This window comes from Syzygium oleosum, unplaced genomic scaffold, assembly GCF_021117445.2.
Source record: "Syzygium oleosum isolate NSW1041296 unplaced genomic scaffold, Sole_v2.1 Sole_v2.02, whole genome shotgun sequence".
Taxonomy (NCBI): domain Eukaryota; kingdom Viridiplantae; phylum Streptophyta; class Magnoliopsida; order Myrtales; family Myrtaceae; genus Syzygium; species Syzygium oleosum.
Genome location: NW_026607486.1, coordinates 20,566,683 through 20,586,967, shown reverse-complemented (window position 1 = coordinate 20,586,967; position 20,285 = coordinate 20,566,683). Strand labels below are relative to the sequence as shown.

The 20,285-nt window shown below is 41.2% G+C and overlaps 3 protein-coding genes across 4 annotated transcripts; 1 reads left to right on the top strand and 2 right to left on the bottom strand.

Annotated features, from left to right (window-relative positions):
* Window positions 1–181: 181 nt before the first annotated feature.
* Window positions 182–3,336, bottom strand: LOC115669192 (THO complex subunit 4A-like). The gene is made up of 5 exons (XM_056306602.1): window positions 3,118–3,336; window positions 2,601–2,732; window positions 2,394–2,462; window positions 1,872–2,062; window positions 182–675 (listed from the first exon to the last, which is right to left on the bottom strand). The coding sequence occupies exons 1-5, from the start codon at window positions 3,319–3,321 to the stop codon at window positions 516–518; spliced, it is 756 nt and encodes a 251-aa protein (XP_056162577.1). The 5' UTR covers window positions 3,322–3,336; the 3' UTR covers window positions 182–515.
* A 915-nt stretch (window positions 3,337–4,251) lies between these two features.
* On the top strand, window positions 4,252–14,530 carry LOC115673039 (uncharacterized). Of its 2 annotated transcripts, XM_056305277.1 has the most exons (12): window positions 4,252–4,439; window positions 5,358–5,460; window positions 6,031–6,993; window positions 7,080–7,198; window positions 8,122–8,286; window positions 8,392–8,724; window positions 8,791–9,349; window positions 9,828–10,229; window positions 10,340–10,653; window positions 11,172–11,267; window positions 11,468–11,593; window positions 12,247–14,530. In XM_056305277.1, exons 1-12 carry the CDS (start codon window positions 4,290–4,292, stop codon window positions 14,032–14,034), a joined length of 5,118 nt encoding a protein of 1,705 aa, XP_056161252.1. In that variant the 5' UTR covers window positions 4,252–4,289; the 3' UTR covers window positions 14,035–14,530. The 2 variants fall into 2 exon arrangements, with proteins under 2 accessions (XP_056161252.1, XP_056161251.1); XM_056305276.1 differs by having other exon boundaries at window positions 8,392–9,349.
* A 2,709-nt stretch (window positions 14,531–17,239) lies between these two features.
* LOC130137454 (uncharacterized) lies at window positions 17,240–20,069 on the bottom strand. The gene is made up of 10 exons (XM_056308775.1): window positions 19,813–20,069; window positions 19,357–19,446; window positions 19,119–19,173; window positions 18,900–19,018; window positions 18,646–18,728; window positions 18,291–18,485; window positions 18,109–18,189; window positions 17,930–17,995; window positions 17,657–17,713; window positions 17,240–17,457 (listed from the first exon to the last, which is right to left on the bottom strand). The coding sequence occupies exons 2-10, from the start codon at window positions 19,403–19,405 to the stop codon at window positions 17,320–17,322; spliced, it is 843 nt and encodes a 280-aa protein (XP_056164750.1). The 5' UTR covers window positions 19,406–19,446; window positions 19,813–20,069; the 3' UTR covers window positions 17,240–17,319.
* Window positions 20,070–20,285: the final 216 nt, after the last annotated feature.

Here is a 20,285-nt window from a genome sequence, read left to right as displayed (position 1 = left end):
CCTGTGGTACAATCATACGATGCAAAGGCAATTAGCCTCGAATCGTGATGTGACGTTGCCATGCATGATTGCAGTGACAGTGTATATCCAGCAAAAAACAATGGCCTAAAGGGATCAATCGTAATCATCAGGACCTTATAAGATATGCAATGAAGGATGATGCTAGCCATTCGCATCTGAATTAAAAGGGTAACATAGAAACTAATATAAATTGGCTTCAATTCAAACGCCGATTCTTTGCCAACAGTACTATAGCTATTCCAAACTTAGAAAAGAAATAAGCTGCCAAAAGATGCTCCGATACGCACAATTTGGGGAATTACCTATTGACTTATGAGCCAAAAATTTACTATGGTTTAAAAGGTAGAGCTGGAGCATCCAAAAAAGAACGACACACCACCCCAGGTACAGTGGACAATATCCTACCATGCTTAGTTTTGTCTCAAAAAAGTGAATACCGCGTGCAAAAGCTGCATATCGATGAGATTAGTATCCTAAAAAGTAATTTGTGCTGTTTATGATGACTGCCTGGCTTCAAAATGGTATCTGTCCAACTCGGCATCAAGGTCTTTGGCAGACGGTTTTTGAAGAATAGCTTTTCCTGGTCCACCAACTCTTGGTGGTCCTTGGCTGCTGCCACCCTGATACGGTTTCTCAGCACCAGAACCTTGTCCACTGTAAAACATTAGCAGGCCCAATTCCAAAAAAAACCCTCAACTTTATACTTTGTCCCAATTATATCCTGAACTTTTTTTTGTCTCAATAAAAACTACAAACTTTTATCCAAGTCCCAAATCTACCCAACCGTTACAAATCCGTCCATTTAACGTCACAAAAAAAAAAAAACAGAGAACCGGGAAGGAGCGGCGGCCAAGCCTTCGCCGGTGGCCGCCGCCACAGCCGTCAGGAAGGAGCGGCGGCCCTCGCCTGGGCCTTCCCGAGGGCCGGCGACGTCCCGGCCCGGGCGAGTCGCCGGCGAGGGCGTGCGGCCCCGATCTCGGGGCGAGGGTCGCGCCCTCCTCGGATCGGGATCGCACGCCCTCGCCGGCGACTCGCCCGGGCCGGCGAGGGTCGCCGGCCCTCGGGAAGGCCCAGGCGAGGGCCGCCGCTCCTTCCCGGCGGCTGTGGCGGCGGTCACCGGCGAAGGCTTGGCCGCCGCTCCTTCCCGGTTCTCTGTTTTTTTTTTTTTTTTTTTTTTTTTGTGACGTTAAATGGACAGATTTGTAACGGTTGGGTAGATTTGGGACTTGGATAAAAGTTTGTGATTTTTCTTGAGACAAAAAAAGTTCAGAATATAATTGGGACAAAGTATAAAGTTGAGGGTTTTTTTTGGAATTGGGCCAACATTAGCATCAGAAAGCACATTAAACTGGGGTTGAGGGGCAAGTTTCAGGTACAAAAATTACAACAAAATGCACACTAGATCGTCAAACGAGCTGTCCTCGCAGCAAGAAGATAAGAGGACATTCAAGGCACTCATCGAAATTCCCCAAACTACATGCCACCAAAGGTGTATCCACGTAACATTCTCCTTTTCTACAACCAGCAAATACATGATCTAGGAAGCTAGCTTCGAGCAAATGAAAGAGGCATATTTTCTAATAGTAGATTAGTTCAGACATTCACAATCTGTTGTCCACAAGCAAGCATCAATACCCTAATTCCCTGTCATTAAGGCTCAGACAGATTGATCAAACTTCCAATCCCTTTTCCTTGTATATACAAAAACATAGCAAGTGAATGCCGGCATCCATCGCTATTAGATAAAAAATGGCATGAGGTCAGAATATATCAGATTCTGAAAAGGATGGGCAACATGTTCCTGCCAATGTTTCTGTCGAAGCTCTTGAAGACAACAGAAAGTTCAATACCTTGCAAACGCAGTCCGAAATCTTCCAACACTGCTATTCAGAAGAGGAAGGGGAAGCAGAGGAGCAGGAGGAAAGAGACTCAGTCCGACAATCTCGATTTTCATCGGCTTCCCATCAAGTCGGACATTGTTGTATCTCTTGATAGCCGCTAAAGCATCTGAATGGCGTGAGAAAACAACTTCTGCAGTTCCCTACAATAGCAATCTCCAGTTAAAAGACATGACATACTCGAGGTTTGGACTTCCACTTAAGCTTTGCCTAAGCCTCATCATCTTCACCCCATGACAATTTCCAAATGATGATGATTCATGATTCCATTAGTTAAACCAACTACATCCAAATTCCAAACTTGAAGAGTGTCATGGCAGCCCTTCGTTTAAAAAAGACTTGCTCAAAACAGCAATTCGACAGAAAGTCTTTGGTTTTGAGATAGTTACATATGGAAGGACAGAGATGTTGGTCCCATGAGGATCACTCTAACAATATTTAGTAGTTCATCTAAGTATTTCGAAAGTGAAATACCTTGGATCTCCCACTTCGATCATAGTGGATTCCGTATCTTTCGATATCCCCAACATCTGAAAACAGTAACTGCAGAGACCAAGGTATGAGTTTCCCTCCATGCCCGCCCTATGTTTTCCAGACGATGTCTACCAACTCGAGCAAATCAAACGTAGCGGAGAATAATTCCAGCAAAAACACAGACAGACAACCGCACAAAATCATTACCATTATATCCTCATTGGTGACGTCGTAATCCAAGTTCGATATATACAGCTTCGTGCCTGCCTCGGGCTCGGATGTTCCGCCGAACGGCCCCTCCTCTTGCCGCCAGATCGGCGCCATGACCGGCGCCCTCGGCTGCATCCATTCACCATCCGAAAGAAGTGCGAGAAACCACTGAGATCTCGTTTCCACTTTCAAACTACAGGGGCTTAATGTACAAAATCACAGGCTACGCTAAAACAAAGTTAAAGCCAACAAACGAGGACGACAAACCAACTCCTCGACCTTAGAAGAGCCGCTTTGCATGACGTACGGAGCTACGAACACCGAAACAACAGCGGGAATCGAGCTCTCTCCGCTTCGCAAAACTATATTCTCGCGCGAAAAGCTAAAGACCGCTCGTCACCAAAAGTCCGACCAGTACGACGACATCCGCAAACGTTCGATACCTCGGTCGCTCGACGGAAAACAGGAGTAACACGAAAAAGAAACACGACGCTGCGGTCAGTGTGAAACGCACCGCTGAAGAAGAACTCAGGCGGTGCATCGGAGGAGGGAAGTACGGGGCCGATCGGAGCGGGCCAGGGCCGCGGTTCGGCCGGCGGCGGAGCGGGCCAGGGCCGCGGTTCGGCCGGCGGCGGAGCGGGCCCGGGGCGCCGCGCGGTTCGGGCCGCTCCTTGCGCCGGATGATCTCGTCGAGGCTCATGTCCAGGGAAGCGGGCATCTTCGCTCGGTCGGACGGGAGGATGCGGGAAGGGGGTTGCTGCTGCTGCTCGATCCTTTTTGTGCTTTCGTTCTGCGGATGCGAAATGCATGGAAGGGGTGAAGTTATTCTGCAGTGATCGAGGAGGGAGGGAGGGAGGGAGGGAAGATGGCGGAGTCGAGAATGTCGTTTCGGGGGGGACGTCGGGCCAATGAAGGCCCGACACGTGTCCTGTCACGCGTCCGGCCCTCCCGCGGTTACTTTTGTTTTTTTTTTTGCCTCCATATTGGTTTTTGTGTCGTATTCAACCAGAAAGTCTAAATAACAAAAAGGTTTAAAAGGTTTGTTCCGCTATTGCCCTCGTCTTCCAATGCTTATTTACTTTTTTTATTGAATCTAAATCTTCCAACATATACATATTTCGCCTCTATTATTTTTAAACACTTAAAACTTTCGAAATATACAAATATTGACACGTAAATTCATTTGTATTTTTTTTTCGTAAAATTTGAAGTTTATCTGATGTTTTAAATTCTGTCGTGAAAGTAGAAAAAATACTCACACTAAACAAATAAGCCTTAAAACTATTCACTATTCTCTCATTTTTTTGGTCGGAACACTACTCTCTCATTTAACAAAGCAGTACTTTTTTTTTGGGTCGAGAGACAAGTAATACTTCAATCCAAATAGATTTTAATAACAAAACCCATTAAATTCATTTAACTTTTTTTGGTCAAATTCAATTCGATTAATTAAATAATCACACTTCACACACGTGGAAAGGACGCGGTACAATTTCATAAATTCTACTGAATTTGCTTATATCAGCTTCTTGCATGCGCACCGTAAAACAAGGGCCAAGCCGAGGTCATTTTTGGAAATTGGACTCGGGATCATCTCCGGCTTCTTTTGTTCTTGGATTCCGCGACTTCTCTCGTCATTTCATTTCCTTTTCGCAGGAGTGAGCGAGAGAGAGAGAGAGAGAGAGAATGGCGGAACCGAGCTCCACGACGACGACGACGACGCCGGCGCAATCAGCTCCTCCGATTGCTGCACCGACCTCCCAGCTCAACCCCAAACCTCCCAAAGCCAGAGAAGAAGGCGAGGTCTCCTCATCCGGCGGCGACGACGACGACGACGTATTCATCTTCTTCTTCCTCCTCCTCAAACCTCGTCCGATCTTCGTGTCCTCTGCTTGCATTTCGCATTCGCTCGAGTGCTTCGATTCTGTCTGTTGTTACGCGGTTAGAGGTTCTGCACTGGACGCGGTTTTCAGTGCTTCGTGGTGTTCAGAGGATCGCGAGCCGCGGTTACGGCTGATCCGGAGTATGTTTTGCGATTGTCGTTTGGTATATAGGTAGCTTGATGAGAATGGATCGTCCTGCTCACGCCTCGTTCCCCTCCAACTGGTGAATTGATCGTGTAATCCGTGGTTTGTAGTGCGCTTACGTAGGCCTCTGCCTTAGGGTTTGTGTTTTGTAACTTAGCCATTGCGAAGATACGCATACTGTGAGGCAAAGTTCCTCGAAAAGAAATTTAGTAAAAGGGAATTGAAGGTGAAAACATTGCTGGGTTTTCGGTGGATGGCAAAGTCGCAGGATGTAGTCAAATCGAAATGGGGGAGCTCTCGCTCATCGTCTTGGCTTTGTGAGTGTGGGAAGAGTTACAAGAGTCTTTCTAGAAGTCTCCCATGTGTAAAGCCACGTAGCACAATGGCTAAGCAATCAACCCTAGGAAACTTGCTTGAATCAGGATGATTTCCAGAGAAAAAAAAAGGGCCTCAAACTTTGGTATGCACAAACTATGGCACGTACCCGAAATTGACCGTCACATGATCCACGTGGTCTCAAGCCTATAAATGATCTCTAAGGTCACTTGCCAATGTATGGGAGCCTCTTTTATCTTTTAAAGAGAAAAGATAACTGATGTCTCTTTTGGATTGAAAAGCTGACTGATGACTAAGAACCTTGCTTTTATCCGCAGTTTCTCTTCTTGAGAATATCCGCCTCTTGTTCTTTTTAGCAGTTTTTTTGAGATCCGTTACGCATGCTGCTCAGGAACCTGCCGATTCTACTGCCGCACAGTTGGATACTGGAGCTCTTCTTTCTGCTAGGAGCCATCAGGCTCTCTCTGCAAGTGAAATTGCTCAAGGCAACCGTGGTAAGTGTTGTTATATGTGATGGAGGGATGTTTTGTTGTACAATGACTCATTTGCTGGTTGAAGTATGATGTATGGGATTTTTTTGGCTCCAAGTTTGACTTGGATATTAATAAGGGAATATGAATACAAATGAATAGTGAGTACTATGATCTTTGAATTGTCCACCAATTAATTGAGCTTAAATTTTTTTTGGAGAAATGCAATTGTTATTGGCTGATAAATGCATTGGACCTGGTGCAGCAACTTAAAACCTCTGCTCATCAAATCCATAAACTTACAGGTTCTTTGAATCAGCAGCATAACTTGAATGTGTCTGTTTAAATAGACTTACATTGCCTTAAAATCAAGAAGGCTTCTTATTTTTCTTTGTCCTCCTTGTTTTATTTAGAATAGAATATCTCAGGGTTGCTGTCTGGTATCAATGTCTTTCAAAATAAGTGTGTACTTGCACATTTCCTGGAGATGCTTAACACTTCTGCTCTTCTGACTCTCGTGTTTTGTCTGAACCTTTACTTGATCTTTTTTTTTCTTTCATGAGGTTTTTCTATTGACCATTAATTATGTAACAGTGAAAGTTGATGCCGCTGGTCCTCCTGCAATCTCAATTGAGTTTCCAACCAGACCATCTATACAAACCAAACATGAGAAGAGTCTTGGAATGAATCAAGCTGGACATAGGTCTGGTAGATCTGGAACTGGTGGTTCCTTGGGGCCCAATAGCAATCTTGTTATAAGCTTCTCTGATGATGAGAGCAGCAGTGATTCCGATGAGAGCAGACAGGATAAGAGGTCGGAAGATAAACCGAAAGCAGTTAGGATGAATGGAAATCAGAAGCCACCTATTCTGGCACGGAAAACATCGAAGAAGTTGGGATACCCTACTCGAGACGTAAAACAAATGATGTCCAAAAGATTGCCTTCCAGTCGTACATTTATACATCCAAAGACGAAGAACCAGGGAGCAAACAACGGGATTGGTTCTGCACCTTCAATTGGGCAAGGAAGTGCAGGTAGGAGTTTGAGTATGCTCAACCAAAAATCAGAATGCCAGGAGCATGGATCTGATTATGTCATAGGCTCAAGAAATCTTGAACTTCAGGACTTGCGGCAGCAGATTGCTTTACGGGAAACAGAGCTGAAGCTTAAGTTAGCTCATCAAAATAGGCATCCGGTTTTAGGTTCTTTTAAAAATAGTTATAGTCTTAACCTAAACAGGAATTCAGGTGGTATAAGCGTCACGACCTCTGCAGACCTCCCACGTTCTGTAGACTTCCCACAATTAGATACAAAAGAGCCCCCTCGTAAAAGGTTGAAGGCTGGTGTATCTTCTTATGCCCAGCGATGTGTCGAGCAAGCGACAACTGGTGCTAAATTGTGCCCACCTCCAAAGGATCTGTTGTTGGAAACCAGCAAGATGGACAAGGTTGACCATGGTCCAAAAGCAAATTCCACGAATATGACTGAACCGAGTGTCACTAGATGTGAAATACAAGATAGTGAAAGGGTGCCGATGGCCTCAGCTAACCTACACGGTGTGGTAAAGGTTGTTTGTTTTTAAAATGTACAAGATCCTTATATGAGATCTACTGACCCTTGAATTACTTCGGTTGTCATCCAGGTATTACTGTTGCTGATCATCCTGAGAGGACAGGCAGAGTGGTAAACGCGTGTTCTCTTTCAAAACAAAATCCGCCTCTAACTAGGATGACTCAGAATACATTCACAAAGAATATGGGTGTAAGTTTTTGATTCTGCTTAAGTTCAGAACTCAGAGCCAGTCAACGCCTAGTAGGTCCTTGAAATATCACATTACTGTTCTGCCCTTTTCATCTTTGTCCCCTCGTAATGCCGATTGCAATTTTAATTTGAATGTTTCTATGTTTTTTTTCAGTCATGGGGAAATGCCGTCTTTAAATTTCTTTTGAAGATCTCTTGCTTATGGAAATCTTCAATCAAAATGTTTGGAATGCATTATTGATACTCTACTGTAAGAAAAATTGTACTTTTTGTCTTTTTACTTTCACTACTTTTCTGTTCAGGTCCCTTACTTTCAATTTTTCTAATCAAGTCCTCGACTTATGCATGTCTAATCAAGTCCCTTGGACACAAATTCTAACCAAATCCAATTGACGCAGCCGTCAAAGGAAGCAAGAGTGTAACGTGAATCAAATATTGCCTATGTGGACAACTACTGTGGACCGTAGATAGCGAATGGATTAATTCTGTTAATTTGTTTTTTTATGCTCCGTTCAATTCACTATTCACAGTGGGTATTTATTTAAGCAATATCTAATTCACGTTACAATCTGGCATCTTTTGACTGCCCTGTTATCTAGATTTCGTTGGACATTGTATCAGAGGGACTTGATTAGACATTTTGAATAAGTAGGACTTTAGAAAATTGAAAGTAAAGAGACCTGATTAGAAAATTGTTGAAGTTACTAGAACGAAATTAGAAATTTTCCTGTGTTTAAGGAGGCTCCACTCTCTAAAAGGAAATGTTGTTATTCTTGATAAATTGCACGGTTTGCTGCTTAGTTATATATTTTTCCTGAATTTTTTTGGCGCAGTCTTTGATAATCAACTTCTTATACTATATTACCCTATATAATGAACCAGTATCACCTTATCTCTAATTTTTTTTATAATTGGCTCTGCAGACTGGAATGGAGACAAACCATCTAATGATAAGTAATGGAAGAAATGTAGTGGGTTCTGACCCAAGTCAAATTAGAAGGGAAACTGAATTAGAGAGAAGCAGCAAAGACGATGAAGTTTTGACTGGGGATCATGCAGTTGAAGTGTCCTTAAAAAACTCAGTAGAGGTAGATTGTGGGATTGTAGATCACCAGTTGAGGCATGTATGCAGCTGAATAAATGACTGATTTTTTTGTTTCCATTATTCTTTAATCTTCTTAATTTTGCTTTAGGGGTCTCTGAAGAATATGAGCATGTTGAGTGATTTGGATAATGCAAATGGGCCAGAGCCTGGCATCAAGGAAATGCAGTCCCTCATTGAGATAGAGGAATCTTTAGACAAGAAACTCGAGGAAGCTCAAGAGCAGAGGCGGAGATGCGAGATTGAAGAAAGAAATGCTCTTAAAGCTTATCGTAAAGCCCAAAGGGCTTTGATTGAGGCTAATGCCAAGTGTGCTCACCTCTATCATCAAAGAGAATTGTATTCATCACAATTGCGATCTTTTATTATGGATGATACAAGCTTATTTTGGTCCTCCTTGCATAACAAGCATTTGGGAGTTCAGGTGAAATCCTCAGATAATCTGATTCAGAATGTGAATTCACTGCCCTCATCCAGCCATATTATGCAGGAAGAATATGATCAATCTATTCAACCAGGATACGCATCTAATATCGGATGCCTGGATGGTGTTCCCGGCGATTCCTCTCATCTTCTTGTGAATGGCTCAGAGCAATGCAGTGAGCCAGATGCTATCACATCAGAGCCATTGTCTCACAAGGGCAGGAGAGTTGCTAATGAGGAATTTTCTCCCTTAATTGGCGAAAATAGGTCAGTCGATGAAGAAGATGTGGATCTTCCACTTGGCCATGATTTTGTTCAATCCAAACAAGATTCCCCGAGAGAGGCCCAAAAAGCTGGGGAAAGGCATGAGAGCATGACCAATGAGTTTAGTACAAAGATCTCCGATGATAGCACTCGTGATTTTCTACTTCGTGAAGCAACTTTAAGATCGAAACTAGTTGCACGGTTGGGGACCAAAAGTTCACAGCATCGGAAAGATTTGTGTAGCATGGAGGCTGCCATTGAACAAGAATCTGAGAGTGATGCTGGAAGTGAGAAAACCCACGTGAGTAACTGGAGTGCACCATTCTCTGATGCAGAGAGAGTTAAGCATGCAGATTTTGAAGGTGAGAGTCCTTGGCAAGAAATATTTCAACTTTTATTTCTTTTTTAAGCAGAATACTTGAGTGCTTATGTAGAATTATTCGTGTGCTTGCTTCATAATTTTTATTTTGGGCCATTCTGCATGATTATCTCTACCACTATTTATATGAACTAGAAGTTGAGATAATTTTGTGTCTTTGTCCAGGACTGGCTCTCAATGCTAGAATTTGGTTGAAGCATCTGGATGCTGTATCTTTGTGATATGTAGAAATAAGAATACTATGGAGTCCATGATCCAATCTTTTTCTCGGCATAGTTTGGTTGTTTTTATTGATCTATGGTCTACTTCTCTTGGAGACAAGGAGACAGCAGTAATTTATGGGTTTATGAGCTTTACCCTTTGTTAGTTTACATGTTTATAAGTATAAATTCACACATGGATGTGTAGTAATGATTAAAAATTTCTGTTTCTTTCATTTGATATGTTGTCCCATAATGCAGGCACTAACGAGCTAGAGGGACACCCACATGAGGTCGTGCAAGAAGGTGAAAGCAGAATGTCTCTGGACAATTCGGCTTCTATCATAAGGAGTGCATTTTGTCATGTGAAAGACATATCCTCATTCAAATTAAGCAGATCTCAGCAGAAAAGGCACTTGTATGATGTGCGCAATGATGAGGGAGTTTCAATTTATTCATCAACAAGCTTATCCAGTGAGACTCGTGGGGATCTACTTTTAGAAGACACTGCCTGCTATTCCTGCAATGTTGCTGTGGATCCACTTATGCCACTTTGCATGTATGAGCTTCGAGGAAAGTGCAACAATGACGAATGTCCTTGGCAACATATTAAGGACTGTTCAGATGGAAAAATGCATCAGAACCTATACAGTGATACTAATGGTAATGACATGGTACTCTTCACGATGTTCTTGGAAATATTTTATCAACAGCTTGCTTTTTTTTGCTGATGCAAAAGTTGCAGATATTCTAAAACTTCTCGAAAATTGCAGATTGCCACATTGAATCAACATCAAGTGCAAAAAGCTGGGCTGTTCCGACCAGTTTTTCAAAGTGTTGTTCTCCAACTTATGTAGTTGGATTAGATATTCTGAAGGCTGATTCACGTTCATATGAAGCAGTTGTTACTCAACATATCGGTCAATGCTGGCAAAAATGTTTTAGTATCTCCTTAGCTATATCAAGTCTCCCTAAACAAGTACGACATATGGATGATTCAGTTCTGCAAAATAGTGATGGCCGTATCGAAATCAGTGGATGTCAGAGCAGACAATCGTCATTCTTCCGGAATAGAAATGGCGGCTTGGTTTGTCTTATGTGTTCTTTTATTTGATTGACTTACAATTTCGCCTGATGCTATGACTTTTCCTGTTTTGTGGTTTTTAACAACTTAGTTTCCAAATACTGACAGTGGAGGTGTTATTGGGTGGTTTTGATTGATCAACTAATAAGTGCAATGAAGCTCATTCTTTTTCAAGATTCATGGAGTTACCTTACTGTAGGCAATTTTGTTGTAGCAGTTATAAGTTTTGCTTGTTTGTAGGGTACCATTTTTTAAGGGGTGAGGTTGGATAGTTGGATATGATCTGTCAGTGCACCTGGTTTTTAAGTGCTTCAATTTGTTCGATTTATTTCTTTTTTTCCCATTATTCTGTCACTTGTTAATTTTTTTGTCTGTTTCAATCTTATTTGACCTTGTATATATGCGATGGACCCACCTTCATGGAATATTGAGTTTCTTGTTTGTTTCATTTTCCATATGATTATCTTAGCTTGCGTTTACTCATTTTTGTTTTCTTTCCTCTCTTTATGATATGTTCTTAGAATCAAATAAACCAAGCTTCAATTGATGGTCAACCCCTGGAGATAGCTCTTCTTCTTTTGAATCAGGATGGTAATATATTAGAGAGAAAGAAAAAGGTACTTCTGCTTCTTCAGTGCGGAGTATCGGCAACTTCTTATTGCTAGCCTCCCTTTTTTTCACCCTTTCTCTTCTGGACAGCTAAATCAAGTTCAAAAGAGGAGCTAGATTGTGCCAGATTCTATACATTCTTAATAGGAATTGTTATTGAGGCTGAAATAATTTCTCTTTCTCGTCTTTAATGGTTGGCATTTCCCAGGCTCTCACTATGTTGTCACGTGCACTCGAGGCTGATCCAACTTCTGTGGTTCTTTGGACTGTGTATCTTTTCATTTATTATAGCGAGATGAAGACAACCGGAAAGGATGACATGTATTACATCGCGGTATGTTTGGCATTTCCTGATTAATTTATGATGAGACAGCATTATCTAATCTGAATACAGCCTTTTTAGGTATCAAGAATTAACCGTGGACATGTCCGTGCATATTATGAACCACTTGCTCCTGACAATGAGTTGGTACCAGCAACACACTTAACATTCCGACATTTTCTTTTCTCTTGAGAGTGTTTACATTGAACTGTGCATGCATCAGAATATATTTCCGTCTAAAGTTTGAAGTTACTATGGATCTTAACTTCTCACCTTTCCGCCTTTAAGTTTTGCTAAGTCTCTTGTTCGGAACTTATGTACATACACTCACCACGGGTCATCCATCCATTTTCTACCTCCCACTTATGAGACTGGGAGTACTATAATTTCAGGAACTTCAACTGTCATGCTAATGTTCTTGTGTGAAAACTGTTCTCTTTTCCTCTGGTGGAAGGATTAGAGAGGGAAGTATACTTTTGCGGACTAATGGGCTTAAATAGTTATTATCTACTATGATTGTCTATCTTCTCACCGTTTTCCTCCCCCACCTTTTTATCATCCACTGTGTCATTCTTGCACAGTTACGCCACTTTACTAATCCTCCTCAGTATCAGGAGCAAATGTGATGATATTTCCTAGAGACATACTCATCTGTTTTCTTTCAGGTCAAGCATAACCAAGGATCTTACGAACTCTGGCTGATGTACATCAATAGTCGTAGCAAGCTTGAGGATCGACTTCATGCATATGAGGATGCTTTACTGGCGCTTTGTCACCATTCATCTGCTTCTAATGGTCATGCCAGTATGTGCATCTTGGATTTATTCCTGCAGACGGTGAACTGCTTTTGCTTGTGTGGAAGGGTGGACAAGGCCATAGAGATGATCTGCGAAACCCTGCCGAGTGCAGAAAACTCTGATGAACGGTTTACTTTGTTGCTTTCTAATATCCTCTCACGCTTAACAATTGCTGACAAATGCATCTTCTGGATTTGTTGTGTGTACTTAGTTATTTACAGGAAACTTCCTGATGCTATAGTACAACAGTTTGAATGTGAGAAAGAGCTCCTCTTAATTGATTGGCCCTCTGCTCATCTGAGAGAGGATGACCGGCAGAGAGCTTTTGACCTTGTGGATTTTGCAATACGTTGTGACATCACTGAGGCATCACTTGCAGATGACGCCAACATCAGATTAGCTCAGCATTTCGCTGTGAACCATTTTAGATGTACAGTGGTACTTAATGGCTTAAACTGCAATAGGTATTTGTTGGAGAGATTTGAGACAATGTATCCAACCAGCTTAGAACTACTACTCCTTTCTGCACGGGCAGGGGAGTGTGATTTTGAGGATTTTAGTTTTTCAGGTTTCGAGAATGCACTTAGTAAGTGGCCGAGAGAAGCTCCAGGCTTGCATTGCATCTGGAATCAGTTTGCTGAATATGCTTTGCAGAATGGAAGACGTGACCATGCAAAAGACATCATGGATCGTTGGTTTCTCTCTGCTTGGCAAGTCAGATGTCCCCATGATGAAGGTGTGGCCGGGATGGATCAAGATCATTCATGTTCCTTTTCGAGGATTGCTTCTCAAGCAGATAGGCATGCTGCAGCATCTAGTTATGGTCAGCTGGATGAGATTTTTGGATTCCTCAATCTTTCTCTGCATAAGTTGTTGCAGAAGCAACTTGCAGAGGCTCGCGTTGCAATTGACAAGGCGCTACATGTTGCAACTCCTGAGAACTACAAGCTTTGTGTAAGAGAGCATGCCAAGTTTCTGCTAATGGATGAGACAGTAGCGAAGGAGGGTGCTCAAATTAATGGGATACTCGATTACATGAGTGTTTACTTAAATGATCCTCGAGCTTTTCCCATCACTGAGACATTGCCCAGAAAGTTCATAGGAGATATCAAAAGAACCAGGGTTCAGCAGCTGATGAAGAATATCTTATGTCCTGTTTCCTCTAATTTTTCACTTGTGAACCTTGTCCTTGAGGCATGGTGCGGCCCCTCTCTTTTGCCTCAAGAGTTTGATAAGCCTGATCATCTAGTGGACTTTGTCGAAGCCATGTTGGAAATTTCACCGTCAAATTACCCACTGGCTATTTCGGTCTGTAAGCTAATTAAAAGAGACTATAAGTCCTCAGCTGTTACCTCTGCCAGTCTCTTGTTCTGGGCGAGTTCTGTCTTGGTAAGCACAATTTCTCGTGCTGTTCCAGTAGCACCGGAGTATGCATGGGCAGAAGCAGCTGGTCTATTGGAAAATATTGCAGGTATTGACCCCGTTTTAGATGGGTTCTATGAGAGAGCTTTATCTGTATATCCATTCTCCGTTAAACTGTGGAATTCCTTTCATATTTCAACAAAGAGTGGAAAGGATGCAAGCTCTGTCCTCAGAGCAGCTGAACAACAGGGCATTGAAGCCGATTTGGAGTTTCTCTCAACCATTATAAGGTAGCCGGTTGGTGAACTTGGATGTGCTTGAATTGTAGCAACTTTGGTTCCTGTCGAAGGCCACGCTCCAATTTGTGTTGACTGGTGGATTGGCAAGCCTTGGAACAAGCTTCAAGACATGTTCACGCAGCTGCATGGTGGATGCTAACATAGGACATAGGAAGCACACTGAATATATAGAGGACATGCACAGGACTAGATAAATGTAAGTAGCCATTACAATATCTCACAGTTACTACATATTTGAAGTTTTTGTCGAAGAAGTTAGCTTAGGATAGAACATTTGCAACTTTGGGTTTAGTTTTATTTTTGTGACCCCCGCCCATAGGCTTATTCACGCAAGTTGAAAAGGTATCCCATTCGTTCTTATAGATGGTGTTAAAGACCTTTTTTTTGTTCCCTCACTAGTACAGTAATCAATGTGATGGTTTCTTCTATTGAGATTTTGCATCTTTGCAGTTGTGAAATTACTGGAAATGCAAATTATGTGTCTTTCCGCATTTGTATTTGATCTATCGGACACCCTGCAGTTTTTGTTTATGGGCCGTTATTGTGTGAGTGATGGGAAGCGTCATAGATCGTAGAAAGGATTCTCTTCAGACAGATCAACCTATTGCTTTTAAGGGGTAGTCGGAACAAAGACACATTTGGTGTTGAACTACCATGTTATCGCTTCAACCGCAATTATCAGGTAGTGTCTTATAGTTCTAAAATCACTCTTAGACTAATCTACGGGCCACGGCTAACGATATTGTCTTGATCTAATATTCGGAAGGCTGGATCATTTTAGTAATAAGCGAGGTCGGTTAAAAGAAACGTAAGTCACGATACACGAATGTGGTTGATTGAATGGGTTGGTATGTGCCGTGACAATTGTGAGTTATGTTTTGCTTCAATCGAATCCAAGAAGTACGGTTAGTCTTAGCTATGCGCTTCGAGCATTTGTTTTGGTCTCTTTTTTATCAGTGGCGTTCCTTACAATTGAATACTAAAAAGAGCCTCTTGCATGCTCCTGAAGATTGTGGGAATTACCAAATATATGCATGATGCGGATAGCTCGCATAATCAACCAATCAGAAGCTTAACATTAACCTCTTACCTGTTGTTCTAAGTCTTAAAAATGAAACATAAAAGTACAAAGAAAATGAAGTATAAGGGTGCGTTTGGTAATCATTCTGTTTTAGGAAATAATTTCTGCTCAGAAATGATTTTTTTTTTTGTTCCGTTTCTGGAAATAATTTCTAAGCATTTGAAGGCGTTTGGTAACTGCCTAAAATTTCTTTTTATTAATAATATTTTGAATTTTTTAATATTTCTTTCTTTTTTTTTTGCTTTTTTTCTTCTTCTCCTTCCTTAGCCCATGGCTGGGTCGGTGGCGCCGGCGAGGGCATCGTGGCCCTCGCTGGCCACAGGTGAGGGCTGAACCCTTGCGGCTTGGGCGAGGGTCGCCCTCGCCAGATCAGGCGAGGGAGGCCCTTGCCGCTTGCGGCCTAGGCAAGGGTGGCTCGCGGCTTGGGCGAGGGCCGCGACGCCCTCACCAACCCTGGCCAGTGGCCTGTTGCTAGCACATCGGTCACAGGCCAAGAAAGAAGAAGAAACAAAAAAATTCTTTTCTATTTCCGATTATTGTTCCCAAAATCAAGAATGATTTTTTTTTTAATTCTTGATTCTATTCCAAAATTGATTTTGAGAGCAAATTTGTACCCGGGAACAAAAAATTTACCAAACGGATTTCTATTCTTTTTTTGTTTCCAGGAACAAAAGAATAGAATCAGGCACTGTTTGGCCGGTTACCAAACAGGCCGTAAATGAACATAAAAAGTAATTAGAAGCAAACCAAATTGTGTACATAGAACCTCTATAGCTACGAGATAAGTCAAGTTCAGTTGGTCCGATCGAGGGCGAATTATCTAAACCTAAATCTCAAGTTCTGTTTACATGCTATTTCGCAATGATGCACACAACATGCAAATTGAAGGATCACTCTTGTGGTGCTCCGCAGCTCGTACAACATAAGCAAAATAGGGGCCCTACTAATTTCTAATACCTGTACTTGCTAGCATTCTTTCTGATAGATTCTGTATCTTGTGTAACATAGAATATTAACCACCTTATGGGAAACCGATTGATGCAACCGCATTGTCCGACCCGAAAATCATCTTTTTCCCATATAGTTTCATTGTAATACTGCATCCGATGGCACGGCTAAGGGTTCAATCACCTAACATTCAAAAATCTGGTTTGATATCTGGTATGGTTTAAAAATACCCTTGGAAACTTCTGATGTTGAATCTCAGAGATTGTGTTTGCCAAATCCATATCTCCACACGCAAGTCCAAAAATGTTTTTGCAGGTGAATCTCATGATTTATTGAGGTGATTCTGACTTACACACTGTCACAAAATATTGAATAGAATACATGAGCATACATGAAGTGTTGGTTGCACACTCCAATATCAAGATTTGTCGCCTTTCAATATCAAGGGATTAAATCCTGCAATTTGCTTACATGGTCTTTTTCCGTTTTCGTTCTTTTTATATAAGCATTCGTTCTTCCCAAAGGAATTCAAGGCGAAATGCTTCCCCTGCTGTGCAATTCCAGCATTTGAGACTTCACCTCTTGAATAACGTTCCTGAAGTAGATACTGGTCCTGCATTGATGGAGAGCTTGAAGTGGATGTTGCCTCATTCAGAGCCACTGGTTATTAGTTCTGAAGTCCGTCACCAGAAGATGCCGTGCCCTCTGAGAGAAATACGCGAGAATACTCGCGGCGGGCAGATAGGAAGAAGGACGACTCTGGATCGTGGTCGGTGACAAGAGATGTGTTCCCCATGACGAAGAATGATATAGCTTTATCTGTAGGTTCATCTCATGTGGGACGTTTGGGATGCTAAATCTAAAAGCCGTCTCTTTGCTGTTTGTGACCCGATTTCGACATAAGATGTATTCAGGTGTTGATCCGAGATTCAAATGTTATGGTTTCTTCTCTTGAAATTTGTGTGCGCGCGCGTGTGAGAGAGAGAGCAAACAAGAAAGCTTAATCAATCACCAAATAAAGATGCATCAATCTACCCTCATAAATATCTGTAAGCCTCAATGAGTTATGAAGGCACCTAGAGACCCTCTTCAACTAGTTCTCATCCTCTCTAGAGTAAATAAAGGTTCTTTGACCAATCAAAAACCTGTTCTATTTTTCACTCTGAACTGTTTCTCCTGCGGGTGATACTTTAATCGGCTCTTAAATAAGTTTGTATGACAAGTCTCGTAATAACAATTTCGCCAACTTCCTTAATAAATTGTATGACTGTGAGCTTCAGCACGGATCTCTCTCGACATTTTCTGAATTGATGATACCGGAACCAAACAGAGTCCTCTGCTTCGTAAATCAAGTTTCCTTTCCCCGTTCAATTCTACACCAAGGCACGGCTGCGAGAAAAGCATGACATAATCAGATTAAAGAGAGTTTTAGAAAAAATCTCTTGAGTGCTCCAAAGTTTTTTTAAATAACTTTCCTTGTTGAAACTGGAAAAAATGTTGTACAGACATAACATTTGTGAAACTAGCATATGAGATTAAGCTCTATAATATATTAGAGAAAAGTTAGTGAATGCTAGTGATTGAGTACCTGTGGTTGGAGTGCTCTGATGCTACTATATGAGTTGCTTAGCATCTGGAAAAGATTCTGTAGGCAACACAGCAGAAATGAGGAAGTATCGTCAGTGACTTTTTTGGGTAAATTCAATTTTCACTTGAAGTTCATCGGCATGCATTCTGAAACAGGACTAGATAAATAGGGATCAAAACAAGATGAAAAGGGTCGGTCTCTTTTCCATTATCTGATTTTTGAGTCTTTGGATCATTTATCGATTGGACAAGGTAGATGAAGATCATCCATTACCTGAATTTGTTCTTGAAGGAGCTTGATGTATAGGGAAGCTTCTTGGAGTACTGAAGCAGTGTCAGTCTGAAATGTTTTCGTTAACATGGAAGAAAGCAATGAACATTGAGGAGCTAATATTCAGATATATTGCGCATCTTTTAGAAGTTACTAAAATTCTCAATGAGATGCAAACTGACCTTGCCATATGGAGATACCAGCTTTTGTAGAGCCGTAATTTTGTCACCTATCTTTTGACTTCTCTTTACGGGAACTTGCATCTGCAAATTTAACTGATAAATCACTTGATGTCCGAGAAACAATAGTTAAGTTGACAATCGATATTTCTCTGGTGAACTATACTAAAAGGAAAAGAAAATACCCTGCATCGTTGAGCCTTAACCGAGCCATTTTTGACTTCATGAGGTTCTTCATCAGACAAGGTTCTTTTCCTCTTGTTCTTATTCCACTCGTTCAAAGGCATGCTTTTGAGCAGCGATACGCTAAAGCCCTCTTCGGGTACAAACCCTTTTCCCTCTAATTGATGCTTCCTTGCACTGTGATTGGCCTGCAAATCCTGGAGACAGATCACAAGTCAAAACACTGAACCGCTCTGTCTCGAACACACATTCGATGCCAAAATCAACTTATACTACATTAACCTTCGGAAATCCTGAGCTATAATTGACAACTAATTTTTTCTTAAATCGAAATAATCTAAGAGATAAATAGCATACACTTGGAGTTTGTGGAACCAAAAGCTTCTTTCTTGGCTGCTCATAGATTGTAGTATCATAGCTTGATGTGATGTACTCATAACCTGTCAAATTCAGAAGGTAAAAATTCATTAATCCCTTCTTAGATGCACGATGCAGTCCTAGAAAGAAAAGATGAATTTTGAGGCGTGTGTAGCTCGATATTATATCACTTGATTTCTCCTTAATCTTAGAGAAAGACTATAAAGTTTATCACAAAAAAAAACACATCAAACCTGCTTGAAGATCATGAAGGGGCTGAGCAGGAATAGCCATATTATCTTCACCTCTTAACCAGTAGTCATCATTGAATGCTTTGGACTGCAAATAGAATCCACCATTGCTGTGCATGTTCCTGTCATCAAAAGCATATCACAAGGAAAAAAAATGTAAGTATATTGCCAGTTTTCCTCTTCTTCTTTTTTTCAGGTAAAAGACAAAAAGAAGACAAATACATTTTGTTGTCCACCAGGGTAGAAACTTCCAAATTCGGCATCCGAAACTCGTTTCCTGAAGATCAACAAACGAGCATTTCAAACAATTTATATCAGGAAGAAACTAATCAACACGAAAAATTCAACTGAACTGGCCACAAAGTCATGATCCTTCATTGGTCGCAATCAAATAAAGGAGCAAGCTTGGTGATGCATATAGATCAACTACAGTAATATGAGTCAAAGAATTCTTGTTTACCAATGTTGAAAAGCTCAGATTGTAAAGATGGAAGAAAGGAGTTGCTCATTGTCGCAACTAAATAGGGTCTTCAATGCAACTTGGAATGGCCTACGCACAAACAGAAAACCCACCAGATGGCAGATAGTGAATGATTCATGAGTATAACCATCTTCAAATGATTTTTGGTAACTTAACTAAAACTTCAGAAAAACACATCCAGAAGTTCAAATTTAAATGTGGGTATATTAAAGATCATGCATTTCTTTAAAAATGATCACAAGTGAATTATTCCGTGCAAGTTGGTGACTCAAAAAGCTTCCAAATTTCTCAGTGACCATTTAATTCTCCCATTTCCAGATATATTCACCAAAAAAGAAAGAATTGCAGAGAAGGATTAGGCAAATATAAAAGCAAGAACATGGAACTAAAACTAATGCATAAATTGGTCGATCAAAAGGAGCAGACAAAACTCACTGTTTGAAGATATCTTCTTCTTCTTCTTCTTCTTGGGATTATATAGTGTGCTGATCTTCGTTTCGAAACAGAAACGACAATAAAAAGTTCATAAAAAGCCAAAAAAAAAATGGGGCTTTTGCTTGTGGAAGTTGGACAAAAGAGAGTATATAGAGACTGAGAAGGAAGATGAAGAGAGGAGCTATGACAGCAGAGATCTAGAGCTTTGCTTGGAGTATGAGCAAACGGTTCTGTTTTTAGAGAGGGACTTTGCCATGGCTTTGCAGGCTCATTAAATCAAAGCTCGATTTCATTGCATAAATGGAATCTCAAACGTCCAAATGACTCAGACACATAAAACAAACATTAACAACGTTATTTATCATTATGTGCAATTCACCAAGGTGGGTCTTAGTTCTCTACTTCTGGAAAATAATATCAGTTCGACGTCGCCATCGCTTCATTTGACTTCTATTCAGTATTCAGCAGTAGAA